This window comes from Manis javanica, chromosome 17 (assembly GCF_040802235.1).
Source record: "Manis javanica isolate MJ-LG chromosome 17, MJ_LKY, whole genome shotgun sequence".
Lineage (NCBI taxonomy): Eukaryota > Metazoa > Chordata > Mammalia > Pholidota > Manidae > Manis > Manis javanica.
The window spans coordinates 28,425,221-28,451,366 of record NC_133172.1 but is presented as its reverse complement, the minus strand read 5'-3'; the positions used below and the strand labels follow the sequence as shown (position 1 = coordinate 28,451,366).

The 26,146-nt window shown below is 38.2% G+C and overlaps 1 protein-coding gene across 1 annotated transcript in view; it reads left to right on the top strand.

Moving 5' to 3' along the window:
• Positions 1 to 26,146, top strand: part of ITFG1 (integrin alpha FG-GAP repeat containing 1) — a 321,361-nt gene that overhangs the window by 203,982 nt on the left and 91,233 nt on the right. The window contains exons 11-12 of the mRNA XM_036996514.2: positions 4,511 to 4,661; positions 6,130 to 6,238. Coding sequence (XP_036852409.1) covers positions 4,511 to 4,661; positions 6,130 to 6,238 — 260 coding nt within the window. The remainder of the gene's footprint in view (positions 1 to 4,510; positions 4,662 to 6,129; positions 6,239 to 26,146) is intronic.

Below are 26,146 nucleotides of genomic sequence, written 5' to 3'. Positions count from 1 at the left end.
TGAGATTTTTACCTATGTTTTTTCTAAGAGCTTTATGGTTTCATGACTTACATTCAGGTCTTTGATCCATTTGGTGTTTACTTTTGTGTATGGGGTTAGACAGTGATCCAGTTTCATTCTCTTAACATGTAGCTGTCCAGTTTTGCCAGCAACATCTCTTGAAGAGACTCTCATTTCCCCATTGTATGTCCATGGCTCTTTGTACTTTTAATTTTAATTTCTCTAATAGTTGATGATTTCAGAGCATATTTTGTATTTCCACCAATAGTGCACCAGGGATCCTTTTCTCCATGCCCTCTCCAGCATTTGTTATCTCTTGTTTTTTGATGATAGTCATTCATAAAAAGTTTTTGTATGGACATATGTTTTCACTTCACTTGTGATATACCTAGGAGTGGAACCCTGGATCAAAAGGTAACTCTTGAGGAACTTTGCCAAACTGTTTTCCAAAGCAGGTGTACCGTTTTACATGTTCCCCAACAATGTAGGAATTTTCCAATTTCTCCACATTCTCATCAACACTTATTATTATCTGTCTTTTTTATTATAGCCATCCTGATAAGTGTGAAGTGGTATGTCATTGCAATTTTGAATCAGAGTTCAATAACAGCTAATTACGTTGGGGATGTATCTGTATTGACCATTTGTTTATCTGCTTTGGAGAACTGTCTATGCAGATCCTTAGTCCATTTTTAAAATTCATTTGTCTTGATTTGTGAGAGGTTTTATATGTTGTAGACACAAGTTGGTTTTCAGGTATATGATTTGCAAATATACTTTTCCCTTCTTTTTGCTTTCTTCATGGCTGTTACAACTCTTACTTTTACTTTTTTCCCTATTTATATTTTCTATAATATTTAAGATGGATTTTTTTTTCATAGCATAAAGTTGGATCTTTTTAAGCCAGTCTGACAGTCTGTACCTTTTTTGGATTTAGACTCTTTGTATTTCATGTCAGTATCAGTATGGTTAGATTTAAGGGTATTATCTTATGTGTTTGATTCTTTGTTGTCTTTTTCCTTTTTCTGCCTTCATTTGAATTAGTTGAGCATTTTTTATGATTCCATTTTCTTTTTTTGTTAAATTGTTAACTATAAAACTTGTTATTTTAGTGGATACATCTTTAACTTATCTAACTATCTTCAAACAATATTATACCACTGACAGTTTATTTCATTACTCGCTTTCTGGCTTTGGTGCTATTATTTCACATCTACTTACGTCTTTAACACTACACTCTGTTGTTCAATTATCAATTATCTTTAAAGAGGTTTAAGTAATACAAAAAAAATTTCTATTTACCTTCATTTTTAACATTTTCACTGCTTTTCATTCCTTTGTGTAAATATAGATATTTATTTGGTGTCATTTTCCCTCTGCCTTGGTGTACTTCCTTGAACATTTCTTAGAGTGCCATAAAGAAAAATACCAACATAAGTGACGATATAAATATTATTAACCTTGTCGTAAAGGATACCATAAATTTTAAAAACAAAGGCTGGAGTGAAATGTTTGCAATATATCAGAGTAATAACAGCAGCACTTATAATAACAGCAGCAGCAAATATTGAATGTATGCTGTTCTGTATACCAGGTACTATACTAAACTGTTTACTATGTATTTTCTCATTTAATCCTTACAACAGCCATTTGAAGTAAGATATTATTTTTACCCCCATTTTACCAATAAGGATATGAGAATAATAGGAAAGGGGCTGATATCCCTAAAAATCAGAGTTGTCCTAAAAATCAATAATTAGAAAAAACATTTAAGTGCCAGTTCTCAGAAAATGCATAAATAGCTGGTAAATACCAAAATAGTACTCAGCTTCTCTCAAATTCAGGAGAATGAACTGATCATTTTTAAGCTTGTTACAGGCAAACATAAGAAGCAATGATGTTAACATTGGCAAGATATGAAGAAGGATTTATTCATATACTACTAGAAATATAAATTGGTACATTTTTTAGAGGTCCATTCAGCATTACCTACTGACATTTAAAATACGCAGTCCTTTGACCAGATGACTATCATTTGGAAATCCTTCTACAAATTCCCAAGAAAAAATAACTTTTATATGTGTGTGTTGTAATGGAGAACAATTGAAGACAACCTATCAATAGCAGGGCATTAAAATGAATGATGACTTAGCCATATAACAGAGTAGTCATTGAAAAAATGAGCATGGAGGAAGCAGGCAATTTGATGTATTGCTGTGGAGAGATCCAAATTAATATAACCTCCCTTGAGGGTGAAGTTCCAAAATAGATATCAAAAGTCCTCATTTAGACTGTATCTTTTTCCCCTATTATTGAGTGGAAAGAAAAAAATTGCAGAAAAATACATGTAGAAGAAGAACCCATTTGGATTTTATTTTAAGGATATATGTACTTACATATTTGTGTATTGATAGAGGAAGGTTTGGAAAGATGCACACCAAATTGTTAACAGTGGTTATCCCAGGAAAGGAAGAATTTCAACTTTTTAAAGGTCTCCATAACTTAAATTTTATAATAACTTTTGTAATAGTTTTGAAAAAATAGTTTTTAAGAAGGTTTATTGGTTGTAATTGCTAAGAATACATAGAAAAAAGATTCAAAGAAGCAAGACTGTCTCCCCATGTAGATTACGGTTCCTTCCTAGGCTTAAATGGAATTTTATTTTTAAAGATAAGATATTGGGCTCCAACTGTAGGGCTCAGTAGAAATTTTATAGACACCAAGTTCCACAGTGCAAGACCAACCTAATTAGTGAGCAGTGAGATAAGAACCATGTTGCATGGCACTTATAATCTTTATCAACTAATATCAGAAATTAAAATGACATTAAATTGCACAGTTCAAGTTTTTCTTGTAGGGTGTGCTGTGTATTTGAAAGTGGCCTGAGTTGCATAATAATGAAATCTCTACTAATGAAATCTTCATAATATTGAAATTAGCTTTGTAAAGGGAAACCAGGGGGACACAGTCACTCAAAAGGTTAACCTGTGTTATGCATTGGTTATAGAAGATTTTAGAAAAGCTGCATTTGTTACATGGTCTCACGTTTTAATATAATCTAATAACAAAATAGTGTTCTTCATTTCTGTGAACTATCTAGTAAAATTGTTTAACTAAAAATGCAGAACGGATAAATCACCTGGAATGAAGAACACAAATTAAAATTTAAAAGTCAGTTATTAGACAGGAGACAAAGAAGAAATTACTATTCCTTCTAGTGGAAGACTACTATTATGTTAGATGTTGAGCAAAATCATTTCAAAGTTTTCCCAATAAATGTTATAATCTGGGAGTTTTTTTCCTTTCTTAAAGATTTGCTCGTATAAACTATTTGTGTTGAAATTTTTTATCTAGAAAAATAATATGAAGCCAATAATTGTATTTAGTGCATGATGCAAATTGAATATTTTGTACATAGTCTGCCTTATTGTATTAAACACTGAGAAATTGTCCTTTCTTATAATAGAGCTTTTTTTTTATTTTCCAAGTTACCCAGACCCAAATTAATATTTTCATAGAGAAAAAATAAACCTGTCTATAATGTGTTTAAAATAATTATTAAAGAAAATTAAGCATAATAATAAAATTTAAGCCCATTAGCCTATTATTTTCTATGTACATAGAGGGAAGTGAAGGAATGCATATATCGAAAAATGCGTATAAATAGAAGGCATTACATAAAATCACACTATTTACAAAAGTTACTTCTATGTTTAAAAGAAATATCTTTACATGGCATGATGTTGCAATACATAAATAAGAATGGTGATAATATACACTTTTACTGATATCTAACTGAATGACAGAAATTACATTTAGTATTTTATTTTTACAACAATCCTATGATATAAGTACTCTTATTACTCAGTTCACAAAGGATCTGAGTTAGAGGTTAAATAACTGCTCAAGGTCATATAGCTGCTAAATGACAAAGCCAGGATTTAAATCCAGGTAATCTGGCCCCAAAATCTAAGCTCAGCCTCTTTTCCTATAGAGAAGAATTCAAGAGAAAGAACTTCTTAACTGTATACAGTACATTGCTGCTACTGAGAAGTGCTTAGCAATATCTACCTTATGCCTGTACAGGAAGCTGAAAGTCTATAGTTATAGATTCACTGCTTTGGATTTAGAAGACTTGGAAGAGTTGGGGATATCAGAGGTCTCCAGTTAAAATGCACATTTTCATCTGAGGAATGTACACACTAAAGGGATAATGACAGTGTCGAGGATGTCAGTAACTGAACACGGGGAGTAGCTGTGGTGTAGTAAGAGAAGAAGGAAGGATGAACTTGGAAACTCCAAATACAAGGAGAGAGACCAGAAACGGACTAGCCTCAGAGGATTTTTGCTGAAGGCTGGTAAATGATAGCCATAGTTTTTCATAATGGAGTACAACAGTCAATAAGTTATACCATTTACCATCCCTTTGATTCTGGGAAATACAGCACAGCTGATGCCACACAGCATTGATGTGTTATATTAACTAAATGCCTCTCCTTTATTTTTGTAGGAATCAGCAGGCCTTTTTATTGGAGAATGTCCCTTGTAATAATGCAAGCTGTGAGGGGGCACATCGGATGTTTAAAGTCTACTGGGAGCTGACGGACCTAAATCAAATCAGAGATGCTGTGATTGCCACCTTCTTCGACATTTACGAAGATGTGAGTTCAGGGCCCTCCTTGTGTTTGAAGTCTAACTGCATCCACTTCGTCTCACTTTCACTTCACCCTGTTTGACCAGAAAATATAGATGTGATAGTAAAAACAAATGACTTAATTAAAGAAAGCCCCTTTTAATGTTAAATGGCAAAGAGAGCAAATTTATTGACAACACCGACTGATCAGTACAGTGAAATACGAAAATGCCTTCATCTCATTTTGTGCTTACTTAATATTAACCACTAGAGAACCATGCTGAGACTGGCAGGTGCACGTGTGCACCAGTAGCAGAAGCAACGCCAGCAATTACATGCCCTTGAACCTGCACAAGACCACAGGAGCAGAACTCTCTTAACTGTGTGAGCCAGAGCTGCCATCTCTTGGCACAGATTCTTAAAAACTCTTCTTCATTTGCCAGGTGACCTTGTGAAAGGCACTTGAGGCCCTGGCTTCCTCTTTCCTAATGTGATAAGCAAGTTTACCATTCAGGAAAATAATAAATTTTAATAAAAATATGTTAAATTCCCAAGTTAATATGTCCTAGGATATCCATGTGAAATAATGAGTATCATTTAAAAAGTTAAATGCCCATCAAGACATTTATGTCTTCCGAAGCCCCATCTTTGGTTTGCTTTGTTTTTTATGATGTAAATTATCCAGGTCTTTATTTTCCTCTGTTTCTCTGCTACCAAATCTTGTGTTAATTTCACTTTAGATGATCAGTTTCCAAGCATAAAAGTATTTAGCAAAAATAACACAAGGGAAAAAAAGAGAATGGACTGCAAATTAATTTTCAGTTTCTGTACATAAAAAAACATCATAAATGAAACAAAATTGTTTTTAAATCTGAATTCATAGAAATTAATTTGCTATAAAAGAGGCAAATAACTAATATCCTTAATATAAAAAGGGTTAATACAGACTGAGTACTTCATGCAAAACTCCCATTGGATTTAGAAGAGTTCAGGATATCAGAGGTCTCCAGTTAAAATGCATTCTCCCTTTTGCAGAAAAAAACACAAGTGGCTAACAAAAAAAAATATGGTGAATGATCAACTTCTAGACTCAGCAGAATGAAAATATAAATAAGCACACCTTTTTTCTCCAAATAAAATTAGCAATGCTTCCTCCTTTTTTAGGGGAAAAAAATGATAATATGTGGTGATAACCATGATAGATAAAAAGGTACACTGTCTCATGGTTGGAAAGGATTTGGCAGTCCATGTCATACATAGGCTTCAAAAAATTCATGCAAAAATGTCTTAGAGGAAATACACCAAAATGCTAACAGTTGTCACAAGAGATTAAAGTTACAGATGTTTTTTGTTTTATTTACATTTTATTCATGTTTTATATTTTAATAAGTTGAATAAATTAGGTTTACATTTACATGATAAACATGCCATGCACTTTCATCTTTTCAGTCCATCTAGTGGCTTTTCTTACCATTTTTTGTTTATGTCTTTTCCAGGGAATCTTGGACATTATAGTACTAAGTAAAGGATATACAAGGAATGATTTTACCATCCATACACTAAAAAATAACTTTGAAGCAGATGCTTATTTTGTTAAAGTGATTGGTGAGTATTTATTTTATATGTCTGAAAAATTCCATTTAAAAAGCTTAACATCTGGACATAAACACGAGCAGCTTCTTCATGAACATATCTCCCCAGGCAAGGGAAACAAAAGCAAAAATGAACAAGTGGGACTATATCAAGCTGAAAAGCTTCTATACAGCAAAAGACACCATCAATAGAACAAAAAGACACCCTACAGTATGGGAGAATATATTCGTAAATGACAGATCCGATAAAGGGTTGAGGTTGACATCCAAAATATATAAAGAGCTCACATACCTCAACAAACAAAAAACAAATAATCCAATTAAAAAATGGACAGAGGAGCTGAACAGACAGTTCTCCAAAGAAGAAATTCAGATGGCCAACAGACACATGAACAGATGCTCCACATCGCTTGTCATCAGAGAAATGCAAATTAAAACCACAATGAGATATCACCTCACACCAGTAAGGATCGCCACATCCAAAAGATAAACAACAGCACATGTTGGCAAGGTTGTGGAGAAAGGGGAACCCTCCTACACTGCTGGTGGAAATGTAAATTAGTTCAGCCATTATGGAAAGCAGTATGGAGGTTCCTCAAAATGCTCAAAATAGAAATAGCATTTGACCCAGGAATTCCACTTCTAGGAATTTACCCTAAGAATGCAATACTCAAGTTTGAAAAAGACAAATGCACCCCTATGTTTATCACAGCACTATTTACAATAGCCAAGATATGGAAGCAACCTAAATGTCCATCAGTAGACGAATGGATAAAGAAGATGTGGTACATATACATAATGGAATACTATTCAGTCATAAGAAGAAAACAAATCCTACCATTTCAACAACATGGATGGAGCTAGAGGGTATTATGCCCAGTGAAATAAGCCAGGCGGAGAAAGACAAGTATCAACTGATTTCACTCATGTGGAGTATAAGAATAAAGAAAAGCTGAAGGAACAAAACAGCAGCAGAATCACAGAACCCAAGAATAGACTAACAGTTACCAAAGGGAAAGGGACTAGGGAGAAAGGGTGGGAAGGGAGGGATAAGGGCGGGGAAAAAGAAGGAGGTATTATGATTAGCATGTATAATTAGCAGGTAAGGCGGGTGATGGGGAGGGCTGTGCAACACAGAGAAGACAAGTAGTGATTCTACAGCATCTTACTACGCTGAAGAACAGTGATGGTAAGGGGGTTTGTGGAGGGAACTTGGTGAAGGGGGGAGCCTAGTAAACATAATGTTCTTCATGTAATTTTAGATTAATGATAACAAAAAAAAAAAGCTTAATATCAAGGAGCCAAGATGGCGGCATGAGTAGGGCAGCAGAAATCTCCTCCCAAAACCATATATGTTTTTGAAAATACAACAAATACAACTATTCATAAAAGAGAGAGCAGAAGATACAGTAAAACAGCCAGGCTACATCTACATCTGCAAGAACTCAGCGCTTCACAAAGGAGGTAAGGTACAAGCCACTGCCCGGTGGGACCCAAGCGCACCCCCCACCCAGCTCCCAGATAGGAGGAAAGGAGTTGGAGTAGGGAGGGAATGTGAGCCCAGGACTGCTAAACACCCAGCCCACAGTTACCTGCACTGGGAGCACAGACACATTGTGTGGTGTGCTGGATATTAGGGAAACAGAGCAGTAAAATCTGTGAGCGGGTTTCTGCACCTGGCACCCCTGGGACAAAAGAAAAGTGAATGCTCTTTGAAAGTCTTAAAGGAACAGGGGCCTCACAGCTAGACAGAAGCGTCCAGGCAAACTCAGCCCAGCAGCTGGAAATCCCAGGGAAATTCAGGCACTCAAGCCCCCTGGGAGGCAGCGCTGCTCTGAAGCACTTCACAGCAATAAACAGCCTCCAGTCCATTCCCCCTCTGGCGGGGCCCGACCATACCAAGGGAGCACCCTGAGAGTGGCCATGCCCACAACAACCGCCCAGAGCCTCCTCCACAGCCTCCCGGGCCAGTCTCAGAGGCCCCACAAGCATGCACAGACAGAGGAAGCCGGGACAGGGTGAGAAGGGTTGCCAATCTCGCAGAAGAGCACACCCCGTGCACTTGCCCCTCCCCGCAGGGCTCTGGGCTGCTCAGACTGTTACCCTGCCAGTGGCGGCTCAGGAAATAAAAGCGGAAGCTGCTCTGAGGACAGCAAAGCAACCAGCAAGCAGGAAGGGACTTTGCTATCCCATCAAACACACACGCCAACTGCTCATGACTACCTCTATAGCCATGAAAAGGCAGAAGAATCTGATCCAGTTGAGAATCACCTGGACAATCCCTGAGAGGGAGCCTGCGGAGATAGATTTAACCAACCTTCCTGAAAAAGAATTCAAAATGAAGGTCATAACTATATGGATGGACCTGCAGAGAAATATGCCAAAGCTAAAGGATTGAGTTAGGAGGGAGAATACAGAAATAAAACAATCTCTAGAAGGACTTAAGAGCAGATTGGATGAGGTGCAAGAGTCTGTTAATGGAATAGAAATCAGAGGACAGGAACATAGAGAAGCTGAGGCAGAGAGAGATAAAAGGATATCCAAGAATGAAAGAATACTAAGAGAATTGTGTGACAAATGCAAATGGAACAATATTCACATTATAGAGGTACCAGAAGAAGAGAGAGAAAAAGGGACAGAAAGTGTCTTTGAAGAAATAATTGCTGAAAACTTCCCCAAACTAGGAGAGGAAATAGTCGCTCAGACCATGGAAGCCCACAGACCTCCCAATACAAGGGACCCAAAGAGGACAACACCAAGACACGTATTAATTAAAATGGCAAAGATCAAGGACAAGGACAGAGTATTAAAGGCACCAGAGAGAGAAAAAAGGTCACCTACAAAGGAAAATCCATCAGGCTATCATCAGACTTCTCTGCAGAAACCTTACAGGCCAGAAGAGAATGGCATGATATATTTGATGCAATGAAACAGAAGGGCCTTGAACCAAGAATACTATATCCAGCAGGATTATCACTTAATTATGACGGAGGGATTAAACGATTCCCAGACAAACAAATGTTGAGACAATTTGCCTCCCACAAACCACCTCTACAGGATATTTATAGGAACTGCTCTAGATTGAGAGACTCCTAAGGCAAAATAGATGTCACCAGAGAAAATAAAATCACACCAAAGAAAGCAGACAAACCAAATATTAACTAAAGGCAAAAAATAATATCAACTACTCACAAAAGCAGTCAAAGAAAACACAAAAGTGCACAGAATAAAATGCCTAACATATAAAGAAAGGAGGAAGAAGAATAAGGACAGAAATAAAGAATCATCAGACTGTGTTTATAATAGCTTAGTAAGCAAGGTAAGTTAGATGGTTAGATAGTAAAGAAGCTACCTTTGAACCTTTGGTAACCACGAATCTAAAGCCTGCAATGGCAATAAGTACATATCTTTCAGTAATCACCCTAAATGTAAATGGGCTGAATGCACCAATCAAAAGACACAGAGTAATAGAATGGATAAAAAAGCAAGACCGATCTATATACTATTTACAAGAGACTCACCTCAAACCCAAAGACATGCAGAGACTGAAAGCCAAGAGATGGAAAAAGATATTTAATGCAAAAAGAAAAAATCAGGTGTTCCAGTACTAGTATCAGACAAAGTAGACTTCAGAACAAAGCAAGTCACAAGAGAGAAAGACAGACATCACATAATGATAAAGGGCTCAGTCCAACAAGAGGATATAACCACTATAAATACATATGTACCCAATATAGGAGCACCAACATATGTGAAACAAATACTAACAGAATTAAAGGGGGAAATGCAATACAATGCATTCGCTTTAGGAGACTTCAACACACCACTCACACCAAAGGACAAATCCACCAGACAGAAAATAAGTAAGGACACAGAGGCACTGAAAAACACATTAGAACAGATGGACCTAATAGACATCTACAGAACACTACACCCAAAAGTAGGAGGATACACAATCTTCTCAAGTGGACAGGGAACATTTTCCAGAATAGACCACATACTAAGCCACAAAAAGAGCCTCAGTAAATTCAAAAAGATAGAAATTCTACCAACCAACTTCTCAGACCACAAAGGTATGAAACTAGAATTCAATTGTACAAAGAAAGCAAAAAGGCTCACAAACACATGGAGGCTTAACAACATGCTCCTAAATAATGAATGGATCAATGACTAAATTAAAATAGAGATCAAGCAATATATGGAGACAAATGACAACAACAGTACAAAGACCCAACTTCTGTGGGACACAGCAAAAGGAGTTCTAACAGGAAACTATACCGTTTAGGCCTATTTAAAGAAGGAAGAACAATCCCAAATGAATAATCTAAAGTCACAATTACTGAAATTGGAAAAAGAAGAACAAATGTGGCCTAAAGTCACCAGAAGGAGGGACATGATAAAGAACAGAGAAGAAATAAATAAAACTGAGAAGAATAAAACAATAGAAAAAATCAATTAACCCAAGAGCGGGTTCTTTGAGAAAATAAACAAAATAGATAAGCCTCTAGCCAGACTTATTAAGAGAAAAAGAGAATCTACACATATCAACAGAATCAGAAACGAGAAAGAAAAAGTCACGATAGACCCCACAGAAATACAAAGAATCATTAAATACTATAAGAATCTATATGCTAACAAGATGGAAAACCTAGAAGAAATGGACAACTTCCTAGTAAAATACAACCTTAGAAGACTGACCAAGGAAGAAAAAGAAAATCTAAACAGACCAATTACCAGCAACGAAACTGAAGAAGTAATCAAAAACTTTCCGAAGAGCAAAAACCCCAGGCTAGATGGGTTTACCGCAGAATTTTATCAGACATACAGAGAAGACATAATACCCATTCTCCTTAAAGTTGTCCAAAAAATAGAAGAGGAGGGAATACTTCCAGACTCATTCTATGTAGCCAGCATCACCCTAATACCACAATCAGGCAAAGACCCCACCAAAAAAGAAAATTACAGACCAATATCCCTGATGAACACAGATGTGCAAAAATATTAGCAAACCGAATTAAAAAATACATCAAGAGGATCATACACCATGATCAAGTGGGATTCATCTCAGGGATGCAAGGTACAACATTCAAAAATCCACCAACGTCATCCACCACATCAACAAAAAGAAGGACAAAAACCACATGATCATCTCCATAGATGCTGAAAAAGCATTCGACAAAATTCAACATCCATTCATGATAAAAACTCTCAACAAAATGGGTATAGAGGACAAGTACCTCAACATAATAAAGGCCATATATGACAAACCCACAGCCAACATCATACTGAACAGCGAGAAGCTGAAAGCTTTTCCTGCAAGATCCAGTACAAGACAGGGATGCCCACTCTCCCCACTGTTACTCAACATAGTACTGGAGGTCCTATCCACGGCAATCAGGCAAAACAAAGAAACACAAGGAATCCAGATTGGTAAAGTAGAAGTCAAACTCACTATTTGCAGATGACATGATATTGTACATAAAAAACCCTAAAGACTCCACTCCAAAACTACTAGAACTACTATCAGAATTCAGCAAAGTTGCAGGATACAAAATGAATACACAGAAATCTGTGGCTTTCTTATACACTAACAATGAACTAGCATAAAGAGAAACCAGGAAAACAATTCCATTCATAATTGCATCAAAGAATAAAATACCTAGGAATAAACCTAACCAAGGAAGTGAAAGACCTATACCCTGAAAACTACAAAACACTCTTAAGACAAATTAAAGAGGACACTAACAAATGAAAACTCATCCCATGCTCTTGGCTAGGAAGAATTAATACTGTCCAAATGGCCATCCTGCCTAAAGCAATCTACAGATTCAATGCAATCCCTATGAAAATACCACAGCATTCTTCAACAAACTGAAACAAATAGTTCTAAAATTCATATGGAACCACCATAGACCCCGAATAGCCAAAGCAGTCCTGAGAAGAAAAAATAAAGTTGGGGCATCTCACTTCCCAACTTCAAGCTCTACTACAAAGTTACAGTAAACAAGACAATTTGGTACTGGCACAAGAAGAGACCCACAGACCAGTGGAACAGAATAGAGACTCCAGATATTAACCCAAACATATATGGTCAATTAATATATGATAAAGGAGCCATGGACATACAATGGGGAAATGACAGCCTCTTCAACAGGTACTGTTGGCAAAACTGGACAGCTACATGTTAGAGAATGAAACTGGATCACTGTCTAACCCCTACACGAAAGTTGATCCGAAATGGATCAAAGACCTGAATGTAAGCCATGAAACCATAAAACTCTCATAAAAAAACATAGGCACAAATGTCTTGTACATTTACATAAGCGACTTCTTCTTGAACATATCTCACCAGACAAGGGAAACAAAAGCAAAAATGAACAAGTGGAACTATATGAAGCTGAAAAGGACAGCAAAGAACACCATCAGTAGAACAAAAAGGCATCCTACAGTATGGGAGAATATATTCATAAATGATATATCCAATAAAGTGTTGACATCCAAAATATATAAAGACCTCATGCACATCAACAAACAAAAAGGAAATAACCCAATTAAAAAATGGGCAGAGGAGCTGGACAGTTCTCCGAAGAAGAAATTCAGATCGCCAGCAGACACATGAAAAGATGCTCCACATTGCTAATCATCAGAGAAATACAAATTAAAACCACAATGAGATATCACCTCACACCAGTAAGGATCACCACCATCCAAAAGACAAACAACAGTAGGCAAGGTTGTGGAGAAAGGGGAACCCTCCTACACTGCTGGTGGGAATGTAAATTAGTTCAAGCATTGTGGAGAGCAGTATGGAAGTTCCTCAAAAAGCTCAAAATAGAAATCCCATTTGACGCAGGAATTCCACTCCTAGGAATTTACCCTAAGAATGCTGCAGCCCAGTTTGAGAAATACAGGTGCACCCCTATGTTTATCACAGCACTATTTACAATAGGCAGAAATGGAAGCAACCTAAGTGTCCATCAGTAGATGAATGGATAAAGAAGATGTGGTCCACACACACAATGGAATATTATTCAGCCATAAGAAGAATACAAATCCTACCCTTTGCAACAACATGGATGGAGCTTGAGAGTGTTATGCTCAGTGAAATAAGCCAGGTGGAGAAAGACAAGTACCAAATGATTTCACTCATATGTGGAATATAAGAACAAAGGAAAAACTGAGTGAGCAAAACATCAGCAGAATCACAGAACAGAAGAAAGGACTAATAGTTACCAAAGGGAGAGAGACTGGGGAGGATGGGTGGGAAGGGAGGGATATGGGGCGGGGAAAGAGAAAGGGGGCCTAATGATTAGCATGTATAATTGGGGGGGCACGGGAATGGCTGTGCAACAGAGAAGACAAGTAGTGATTCTACAGCATCCGCTGATGGACAGTTACTGTAAGGGGGTTTGTGGGTGTGTATTGGTGATGGCCAACGTCTAGTACACATAATGGTCCTCATGTAATTGTAGATTAATGTTACCAAAAGAAAAGGAAAAGCTTTACATCCCGGAGTCTCTTGAGGCTCTGTATCTTGTGACTTCCCAGCCTGAGTGAGGATGGCTACTGGGTAGCACTGCCATGAAAGTAATAGTCCTGGAGAAAGTGTTCATACACCTTGAAGCTCAGACCCAGAGACAGCCAGTTTGGTGTATGAGGTTTTAGTTTTTGAAAACAAGATATTGCATTAAAGATATTAGCATAAATGTTAACTTTCTTTACAGAAAGGTCACAGAAATGAAATACCAATTTAAAGTATTCATTTGGGAAAAATTTCCTTCCATTGGTTCGAGATGTCCTTCCACTCTTTATTAGCTATTTGCCTTAGGAAAGACAATTACTGTGTAATTACCCTTTTCAAAGCCATCTCTGAATGTCCAAAGTTGATTTTGCCCCAAATTTATCCTAGTATTCTATGTAGTAACCACATTGTTTTTCTTGTGAAGCCTTCATAAAAGTGTATATCAGTGATAGCTTAATTTTAAAAAAATTATCCTAGTATTCTAATTCTCAAACCAAGTAGTATATGTGACTTGTTTTCCAGGTAAGACAATATGGGTACTTAAGCTTTTATACATGGCTAGGGAAAGGTAAAACTATCCTTCTGCCTGTTCCCCCACTGGTTCCCAGGACACCACTATCTACAGAACACTTTCCAAGATTTATATGAAGACAGGAGATCCATGTATTGCAGAATTGCTGGATTTCCTAACTCCCTTGAATCAGAATGAGTTCCTAGCTCTAATTTTTTTCTCTTACCCGTCAGCTACATTTGGAGATTCTGCATTCTAATTCTGTCCTACTAGTACTTAACTCAAATATCTAAAATACATATATGAAGCCATATTTTCCTAGCACTTTAAAAATTATATCAGTCATCTTCACCTTTTATTTCCCCAATAAGATGAGACCTCTAGAAAGCTGTTATTCCCCAGCCTGCTTCCAGATTTTGTTGAAATTATGCAGAAATTTATTTCTGGATGATTGATTTTGTTTTACCTTTTGTGCCTTCTGTTTTACAAACCTTTTTTTAATAATTCACAACCATGTTATTAATGATTATTTAAAATTAACAGTAATTACCAACTTGATTGCTACTATTTTATTTATATACTATATCTTTCATTTTATTCATTCTAATTCCTATTTCTTTTTGCTGAGGGACTTCCTCTAGTGACTTTCAGAAAGTTGTACCTAAGTTAATATATTTTCTCAATACTGGTATCTTAAAATATCTTTCTCTTGCCCTTACATATCAGCACCAATTTTGCTAGTATAGAATTTTATGAACATTGCTCCATTGTCTTCTTGCACAGAATATGGTAATCTTTGAAATTCTCTCCGTTTCCTGCATGTTCTCCTTTCTAAGTGTGGAGCATTTATATGATTGCTCACTTTGGTGTTCTTTCTTTTAAGCTGCTGGGTTTTTTTCTTCATGTGTCTTGAGAATTTTTCTCTGCTTACAGTTCTAAAAGGAATCTGTGTCGGTAGACCATATGGTGGCTGAAGCACTTTGCATATAATTTTGCCCAGCAAACAATTGCCTTTCTCCCCTCCCCATGCAAGAGCTTCTTAGGGCCCACCAGCTGGGAGCTGACGAGAGGTGGAAGAAGTATTTGAGTGTGATGGTGGCTTCAAGCTTCTCAAATAACAGCAAAAGTGATGTCTTGATGGCAATCTGCGACCACCTCTGTGAGAATCACTAGTGGGGAACACTATAAGAGTCCTTGACTTACCATTCCTTTGGCTTCAATCTGAGGGATCACCTGACTCGAGTCTGACAAGAGTTGCACTTTACAATGAGAAGAAGACACGGGGAGTTACGGGAAGGCACAGTTTGTTAGACAATCTCACTGCTTTGCTGAGCCTTATTGTTACTTCACCATATGGACTCATACGTTTCGGTTTTTTGGCAACACCGTAAAATTGTTTGGTATACTGTCTAGAAGTACCAGCAAATCCCTCACTTTACCTAGCAAGAACCTCTAAGTGACAAGTGTAACTGTTCAACATATGACCCTTGCTTGGCACAGTCCCAGGCATCCGTCAGCTCTTCTTCCTTCCCCAGCCCCACCATGGCTTGCCCTTGTTCTCAGCTGCTGCTGCTCTAACATGAAAGGTTTTCAGTAGTCAACTGGGGAATCCATCTGCTGTTGCCACACTGACTCTGGGACCTGTTTAGCACTAGTTGGCTGTTTTCTCACTATTATGGACTTATTTAACACCCTTTAGAAATCCCTTAAAATACCTGCCATTACTGACTATACACTTTTATTTTCATACAATTTTTATCATTATACTGATATTTAGGGAATGTATATATATAATATATATGATATAATTATATATTACTTATATATAACATGTAATTATATTATAAAATTATGTATTATATATATAATCTATATATATGTTCTGCATTTTAAATTATTTAACTAAAAGTTGTTCAAACCTACTTACCTAGAACCAAATTTTTTTTTTTAATTTTATTTTGGTATCATTAATCTACAGTTACATGAAGGACATTAGGTTTACTAGGCTCCCCCCTTCAGCAACTCCCCCCCAACATCCTCGTTCACAATCACTGTCCATCAACATAGTAAGATGCTCTAAAATCACTACTTGTCTTCTCTGTGTTGCCCAGTGCCCCCCCGTGCCCCCCCACACACTATACATGCTAATTGTAATGCCCCCTTTCTTTTTTTCGCGCCTTTATCCATCCCTTCCCACCCGTCCTCCCCAGTCCCTTTCCCTTCGGTAGCTATTACTCCATTCTTGGGTTCTGTGCTTCTGCTGCTGTTTTGTTCCTTCAGTTTTCTTTTGTTCTTATACTCCACATATGAGTGAGATCATTTGGTACTTGTCTTTCTCCGCCTGGCTTATTTCACTGAGCATAATACACTCTAGCTCCATCCATGTTGTTGCGAATGGTAGGATTTGTTTTTTTCTTATGGCTGAGTAATATTCCATTGTTTATATGTGCCACATCTTCTTTATCCATTCATCTACTGATGGACATTTAGGTTGCTTCCATATCTTGGCTATTGTAAATAGTGCAGCGATAAACATAGGGGTGCACCTGTCTTTTTCAAACTGGTGTGCTGCATTCTTGGAGAAAATTCCTAGAAGTGGAATTCCTGGGTCAAATCGTATTTCTGTTTTGAGCATTCTGAGGAACCTCCATACTGCTTTCCACAATGGTTGAACTAATTTACATTCCCACCAGCAGTGTAGGAGGGTTCCCCTTTCTCCACAACCTCACCAACATTTGTTGTTGTTTGTCTTTTGGATGGTAGCCATCCTTACTGGTGTGACATGATATCTCATTGTGGTTTTAATTTGCATTTCTATGATGACAAGTGATGTGGAGCATCTTTTCATGTGTCTGTTGGCCATCTGAATTTCTTCTTTAGAGAACTGTCTATTCAGCTCCTCTGCCCATTTTTTAATTGGATTATTTGCATTTTGTTTGTTGAGGTGTGTGAGCTCTTTATATATTTTGGATGTCAACCCTTTATCGGATCTGTCATTTACGAATATATTCTCCCATACTGTAGGATACCTTTTTGTTCTATTGATGGTGTCCTTTGCTATACAGAAGCTTCTCAGCTTGATATAGTCCCATTTGTTCATTTTTGCATTTGTTTCCCTTGCCCAGGGAGATATGTTCAAGAAGAGGTCACTCATGTTTATGTCTCAGAGATTTTTCCCTATGTTTTTGTCTAAGAGTTTTATGGTTTCATGACTTACATTCAAGTCTTTGATCCATTTTGAATTTACTTTTGTATATGGGGTTGGACAGAGATCCAGTTTCATTCTCTTACATGTAGCTGTCCAGTTTGCCAGCACCATCTGTTGAAGAGACTGTCATTTCCCCATTGTATGTCCATGGCCCCTTTATCGAATATTAGTTGACCATATATGTTTGAGTTAATGTTTGGAGTCTCTTTTCTGTTCCATTGGTCTGTGGCTCTGTTCTTGTGCCAGTACCAAATTGTCTTGATTACTATGGCTTTGTAGTAGAGCTTGAAGTTGGGGAGTGAGATCCCCCCACTTTATTCTTCCTTCTCAGGATTGCTTTAGCTATTCGGGGTCTTTGGTGTTTCCATATGAATTTTTGAACTATTTGTTCCAGTTCATTGAAGAATGCTGTTGGTAGTTTGATAGGGATTACATCAAATCTGTATATAGCTTTAGGCAGGATGGCCATTTTGACGATATTAATTCTTCCTAGCCTTGAGCATGGGATGAGTTTCCATTTGTTAGTGACCTTTAATTTCTCTTAAAGTGTCTTATAGTTTTCAGGGTATAGGTCTTTCACTTCCTTGGTTAGGTTTATTCCTAGGTATTTTATTCTCTGAATGGAATTGTCTTCCTGATTTCTCTTTCTATTAGTTTATTGTTAGTGTATAGGAAAGCCACATATTTCTGTGTGTTAATTTTGTATCCTGCAACTTTACTGAATTCCGATATTAGCTCTAGTAGTGTCGGAGTGGAGTCTTTAGGGTTTTTTATGTACAATATCATGTCATCTGCAAATAGTGACAGTTTAACTTCTTCTTTACCAGTCTGGATTCCTTGTATTTCTTTGTTTTGTCTGATCGCCGTGGCAAGGACCTCCAGAACTATGTTAAATAACAGTGGGCATAGTGGGCCTCCCTGTCTTGTGCCCGATCACAGAAGAAAAGCTTTCAGCTTCTCACTGTTCAGTATGATGTTGGTTGTGGGTTTGTCATATATGGCCTTTATTATGTTGAGGTACTTGCCCTCTATACCCATTTTGTTGAGAGTTTTTATCATGAATGGATGTTGAATTTTGTCGAATGCTTTTTCAGCATCTATGGAGATGATCATGTGGTTTTTGTCGTTCTTTTTGTTGATGTGGTGGATGATGTTGATGGATTTTTGAATGTTGTACCATCCTTGCATCCCTGGGATGAATCCCACTTGGTCATGGTGTATGCTCCTTTTGATGTATTTTTGAATTCAGTTTGCTAATATTTTGTTGAGTATTTTTGCATCTACGTTCATCAGGGATATTGGTCTGTCGTTTTCTTTTTTGTTGCGGTCTTTTCCTGCTTTTGGTGTTAGGGTGACTTTTGCTTCATAGAATGAGTTTGGGAGTATTCCCTCCTCTTCTATTTTTTGGAAAACTTTAAGGAGAATGGGTATTATGTCTTCTAACTATGTCTGATAAATTTCTGAGGTAAATCCATCTGGCCCAGGGGTTTTGTTCTTTGGTATTTTTTTGATTACCGCTTCAGTTTTGTTGCTGGTAATTGGTCTGTTTAGATTTTCTGTTTCTTCCTTGGTCAGTCTTGGAAGGTTGTATTTTTCTAGGAAGTTGTCCATTTCTCCTAAGTTTCTCAGCTTGTTAGCATATAGGTTTTCATAGTACTCAATAATAATTCTTTGTATTTCTGTGGGGTCCATCGTGATTTTTCCTTTCTTGTTTCTGATTCTGTTGATGTGTGTTGATTCTCTTTTCCTCTTAATAAGTCTGGCTAGAGGCTTATCTATTTTGTTTATTTTCTCAAAGAACCAGCCCTTGGTTTCATTTATTTTTGCTATTTTTTTATTGTTCTCAATTTTATTTATTCCTTCTCTGATCTTTATTATGTCCCTCCTTCTGCTGACCTTTGGCCTCATTTGTTCTTCTTTTTCCAATTTCGATAATTGTGACATTAGACCATTCATTTGGGATTATTCTTCCTTTTTTAAATATGCCTGGATTGCTATATACTTTCCTCTTAAGACTGCTTTTTGCTGTGTCCCACAGTAGTTGGGGCTTTGTGTTGTTGTTGTCGTTTGTTTCCACATATTGCTGGATCTCCATTTTGATTTGGTCATTGATCCATTGATTATTTAGGAGCATGTTGTTAAGCCTCCATGTGTTTGTGAGCCTTTTTGCTTTCTTTGTACAATTTATTTCTCGTTTTATACCTTTGTGGTCTGAAAAGTTGGTTGGTAGGATTTCAATCGTTTGGAATTTACTGAGGCTCTTTTTAGGGTCTAGTATGTGGTCTATTCTGGAGAATGTTCCAATTGCACTTGAGAAGAATGTGTATCCTGTTGTATTTGGATGTAGAGTTCTGTAGATGTCTATTACGTCCATCTGTTCTAGTGTGTTGTTCAGTGCCTCTGTGTCCTTACTTATTTTCTGTCTGGTGGATCTGTCCTTTGGTGTGAGTGTTGTGTTGAAGTCTCCTATAATGAATGCATTGCATTCTATTTCCTCCTTTAGTTGTGTTAGTATTTGTTTCAGGTATGTTGGTGCTCCAACATACCTGTATTGGGTACACCAGTATTGGGTGCATATATATTTATAATGGTTATATCCTCATGTTGGACTGAGCCCTTTATCATTATGTAATGTCCTCCTTTGTCTTTTGTTACTTTCTTTATTTTGAAGTCTGTTTTGTCTGATACCAGAATGCAACACCTGCTTTCTTCTCTGTGTTGTTTGCATGAAATATCTTTTTCCATCCCTTGACTTTAGGTCTGTGCATGTCTTTGGGTTTGAGGTGAGTCTCTTGTAAGCAGCATATGGATGGATCTTGCTTTTTTATCCATTCTGTTACTCTGTGTCTTTTGATTGGTGCATTCAGTCCATTTACATTTAGGGTGATTATTGAGAGGTATGAACTTATTGCCATTGCAGGCTTTAAGTTTGTGGTTACCAAAGGTTCAGGGTTAGCTTCTTTACTATCTTACTGTCTAACATAACTTGCTTATTGAGCTATTATAAACAAGGTCTGATGATTCTTTATTTCTCTCCCTTCTTATTCCTCCTCCTCCATTCTTCATATGTTGGGTGTTTTGTTCTGTGCTGTTTTTAGGAGTGCTCCCATCTAGAGCAGTGCCTGTAAGATGCCCTGTAGAGGTGGTTTGTGGGAGGCAAATTCCCTCATCTTTTGCTTGTCTGGGAATTGTTTAATCCCTCCTTCATATTTAAATGATAATCGTGCTGGATACAGTATTCTTGATTTGAGGCCCTTCTGTTTCATTGCATTAAGTATATCATGCCATTCTCTTCTGGCCTGTAGTGTTTCTGTTGAGAAGTCCGATGATACCCTGATGGGTTTTCCTTTGTAGGTGACCTTTTTTTTTCTCTCTGGCTGTCTTTAATACTTTTTCCTTGTCTTTGACCTTTGCCATTTTAATTATTATCTGTCTTGGTGTTGCCCTCTTTGGGTCCCTTCTCTCGGGCGTTTTGTGTGCTTCCGTAGTCTGAGCAACGATTTCCTCCCCCATTTTGGGGAAGTTCTCAGCATTTATTTCTTCAAAGACACTTTCTATCCCTTTGTCTCTCTCCTCTTCTTCTGGTACCCCTATAATACGAATATTGTTCCTTTCGTATTGGTCACATCTTTGTCTTAATATTGTTTCACTCCTGGAAATCCTTTTCTCTCTCTCTGCATCAGCCTCTATGCGTTCCTGTTCTCTGGTTTCCACTCCATCAATGGCCTCTTGCATCTTGTCCATTCTTCTTATAAATCCTTCCAGAGATTGTTTCACTTCTGTAATCTCCCTCCGGACGTCTTCCCTTAGCTCTTGTATATTTCTCTGCAGCTCTGTCAGCATGTTTATGATTTTTATTTTTAATTCTTTTTCAGAGAGACTTGTTAGGTCTGTCTGTGCAGATCCTCTCTCAAGTGTTGTCTATCTTCGACTGGACTAAATTTTTTTCCTTTTCATGGTAATAGCAGTGGCTGTAGGCAGGTCGCGTGTGTGTCAGCTGGGAGAAGAAAGTCCTTTCCTGCTTGCTGGATGCTTTGCCTTTCTCCTCTTCCTGTGTCGGTTACCCGCACTCCTGGAGCAGCCACCAGATTAATCCCCTAAGCTGCTGTGGGCCGGGTCTCCGTCAGAGCAGCGCGGAGCCCTGCGGAGAGTGGCAGACACACCAGGTGTGCTCCTCCTCAATAGCGGTGCCTCTGTCGGGCAGCTGTGTGCCAGCAGCGGCCTTTGGTTCTGGCCTGGGCGGCTGTGCGTCAGGCTGGGATTCTGGTCAGCTATTGGGAGCGCGGCTGCTCCCTCTGTCACCGCTGCAGGTGTGTGTGAGCCTCTCCCGCGTGGGCCGCACCCGGGCTGTTCAGTCGCTGCCACCACAGGCTCACACAAGCCGCTCCCAGTCCCCTCTGACACCGCCAGTACACGCAATCCACTACCGGTCCACTCCAGCGCCGCCACCTGCGGCTTGCGCTTCTCTCCTACTACTGGGCTGGTGTGTCGGGGTCTGCGCCAGTTGATGGAACTACTGGCAGGCTGCTTAGTGCCATGAAGAGCTTCAGAGCTGCACTGCCACCCTGGGGTTTAGGGCGCCAAAATTTCCCATGATTCCCAGCTGCTGGCTAAGTGTGCTGGGACAACTTCATCCAGCTGTGAGGTCCCTGTCTCTTTAAGACCTGCAAAAAGCACTCACTTTTCTTTTGTCTCAGGGGTGCTGGTTGCACGGACCTGCCCACAGGTTTTGCTTTTCCGTTTCTCTCCAGCACTCCATGCACCTTGTGTCTGCGCTCCGGGTGCGGATTTCTAGAGCTCGTTGTTTAGCAGTCCTGGGCTTTCACTCCCTCCCTGTTCCAACTCCTTTCTTCCCGCTGGGTTCTGGGGTGGGGGAGCGTTCGGGTCCCGCCTGGCTGCGTCTTGTATCTTACCCCCTTTGTGTCATGTTGAGTTCTCTCAGATATAGATGTATCCTGGCTGTTGTACTGCATCCACTGCTGTCTCTTTTAGGAATAGTTGTAGTTATTGTATTTTCATAAATATATATGTTTTGGGGAGATTTCCACTGAACTACTCACACTGCCATCTTCCCGTGATCCCTCTATTATTTTTTTATTATTATCAATTTCTCCCTAATGACTGCTAATTTGCTTTATATATTTAGGTGTTCTTATGTTAGATGCATAAATATTTGCAAGTATTTTATTGTCTTGTTTCTTTGATCCCTTTATCATTATGTAATGTCCTTCTTTGTCTCTTGTTGCAGTTTTTGCTTTAACATCTATTTTGTCTAGTATATGTATTGCTACTCCAGCTTTTTTTTCACTTCCATTCACATAAAATATCTTTTCCATCCTTTTACCTTCTGCCTGTGTGTGTCTTTAGTTCTGAAGTGAGTCTCTCATACACAGAATATAAATGGGATTTTTTTTACTCATTCGGTCGCCCTATGTCTTTTGATTGGAACATTTAGTTCATTTACATTTAAAGTAATTGATAGGTATATACTTACTATCATGTTAATTGGTTTTGGTTGTTTCTGTACTTACCTTTTTACAAACACATTACTTGGCAACTTTAAAAAGTCTTTGAGCCTTCTGATTGAAAAATACAACATAGAATCAGTAGAGTCCACGAAACAAATGTAGAGGTCTGAGTGCGGGGCTTCCCAAACTTAGCATATATCTGAAAACCTGAGACTTTCTTTTTCTTTATTGCTTCTCTTGCTCTCCCCTTGTATATGATTACTTCCTTTAGTGTTATACCTGGATTTCTTTCATTTTTTGTGTTATTATGGGTTTTGGTTTTGTGATTACCATGAGGCTCATATATAACATCCTATGTATATAGCTATCTATATTAAGTTGATAGTTGCTTACATTTAAACACACTATAAAAGCACTACATTTTTACTCCCCCCTCTGTTTTATGTATATGACATCTTATTTTTATCTCTTTCTGTTTTGTGTCTCTTAATTTTTTCAGATATAACTGATTTTACTACTTCTGTCCTTTAACCATCATACTAGCTTTATAAGTGATTGCTCTATTCCACATACTGTATGTTTGCTTTTACCAGTGAAGCTTCTTCCTTTCATAATTTTCTTCTAGATATGGCCTTTTCTTTCCCTTTAACATTTCTTCTACAGTCAGTTTGGTGGTGATAAACTCCTATGACTTTTATTTGTCTGAAAAATTATTTTATCTCTCTTCCAGTTCTCAATGATAAATTTGCTGGGCAGAGTATTCTTGGTTGTATCTTTTTTTTTTTTTTTTTTTCCTTTCAGGATTTTGAATATATCATGCACCTCCCTTCTGGCCTGCAAAGTTTTCACCTAAAACATCAGCTGACAGTCTTACAGAGTTTCACTTGTAGGTAACTATCTGTGTTTCTCCTGCTGCTTTTAAAATTCTATCCCTATCTTTAATTTTTAACTTTCATATATTTATTATGTGTCTTGCCATGGACCTCCTTGGGTTCATCTTCTTTGGGGCTCTGTGCTTTCTGGACTTAAATGTTTGTTTCCTTCCCTAGGTTAGGGATCTTTTCAGCTACTATTTCCTCAAATATTTATCCTTTTCCTTGTTTTCTCCTAAAACCCCTTCAGTGTGCTTGCTAGTCTGCCTGATGTTGTCCAGAGGACCCCTAACCTGCCCTCCTTTTTATATTCTTTTTTCTTTTTTCTGATGTTCAGCTGGGGTGATTTACATGACCTTGTGTTACACATCTCTGATCCTTTTCCCAGCATGTTTTGATCCACTGTTGACTCACTCATTTTTCATTTCACTTGTATTTTTCAACTCTGATTGGTTCTTTTTAATATTTTTCCATCTTTTTTAAGTTATCCACCCTTCTCTCAAGTCTGGTGAGTATCTCTATATCCATTACTTTGAACCCTTTACCACGTAGATTGCTTACCTCCATTTCATTTCATTTTTCTTCTGAGTTTTTGTCTTATTCTTTTGTTCAGAATATATTCCTCTTTCTCATTTAGTCTGATTCCCTATATTTGTTGCTGTGTATTAGGTAAGTCAGCTATGCCTCCGGGGCTTCAAAGCAGTGGCCTTATAGCAGTAGCAGGTGTCCTGTGGGGCCCAGTAGTGTACTCCTCCCTAGTCACCAGAACCAAGTGCTCTAGCATTCCATGTTCCATCCTATTGTGACTGGGCTGTGACTGCTGTGGTTGCGCTACTGGTTAGAGCTAGCTACCAGCACAGCTGGCCAAGAGGCCTGGCAGTAGCTGCTGCAGGCCCACTGCTGGATGGGTTAACTCCTGGTGCATCTGGCTGAGAGGCCAGTCACCACTGCTGTCGGTGTGCTACTGGGCATGTCTGAGGTAGAAGTCACTTTGGAAGAGTACTGGTCCCAACCAAAGCTCCCTGTTGGACATGGTGAGTCAGGTGCTGCTTTGGAAGGATTCCTGCTAGGGTAGAAGGGTTGGGTGTGGCAGGTTCACAGGTGAATGCTGAAATCAGTCAAGTGGTGTTAGCAACGTAGATGGAGAGTGTCAGAACTGGCTCCCAAAAGTGTCTGGCCAACTATCCTGAAGGAGGGCAAAAAAGTGATGCCCACTAGCACTTCTGTTCTCAGAGAATCTTCTATAGATCTCTGACTCTCTGGCACACACCCCAAAATTATTCAATAAATCTCCTTCACATATAATCCAGGTACTTTACAAACTGCTGCCTCTGTGCTGGGTCTCAAACTGAATGATAGCACTCTAGCACTTTAACAGCATAGTGTGTTTCGTATAGCCCTCCTGCTCTCCCAGAGTTATGCCTCACTTATTTTCAAAGCTCCCAGCATCAAGCCCATTAATTTTCAAAGCCAGATATTATGTGGGCTCTTATTCTTGGTGTATGTCCCTAGGAATGAGGGTGCCTGATGTGGAGCTTGATCCCCTGGCTCCTCAGGGCGGACCTCCATGCCTATGATATACCTTACATTTGTGGTGGATCACCGCACTGGGGTTTGATCTTGACCATGTCTCTGCCCCTCCTGCCCTTCTCAATGTGGCCTTCTCTTTATGTCTTTACCTGTAGAAGATCTGTTCTGCCAGTCTTCAGGAGGTTTTCAGAGGAAGTTGCACCATATGTAGTTGTGGTCTTGATATGTTCATGGGAGGAAGTAAGGACTCTCCTACTCTATCATCTTTCCTGACATTGGTTCTTGATGTCCTTTGTTTTCTATTGGACTGTCATCTAACTCATACCTAGAGCTCTTTGTATATTAGCGATAGTATTTCTTTGTAATGTATATTTTTTAAATGTTCACACCCTTATCATTAGCTCTTTAAAATTTTATAGCATGTTTTTCATTTCATAACAGCTCTGAGATATAATTTACATATACCATTCACCAATTTGACATATACAATTCAACAGCTTTTAGCATACTCACAGAACTATGCAAACATCACCACAGTCAGTTCTAGAACATTTCCATCATCACAGAAGAAACCTTCTACCCTTTAGCTATCACCCTTGATCCCCCATATTACTGCCTCCAACCTAGGCAACTGCTACTTTCTGTATCCATAGATTTCCCTATCTTGGACATTTCATATAAATGGGATCATATAATATGTTGTCTTTTGTGACTGACTTCTTTCACTTAGCATAATGTTTTCAAAGTCCATCTATGTTGTAGCATGCATCAGTACTATATTCCTTTTGACAGATAATATCCCATTATATG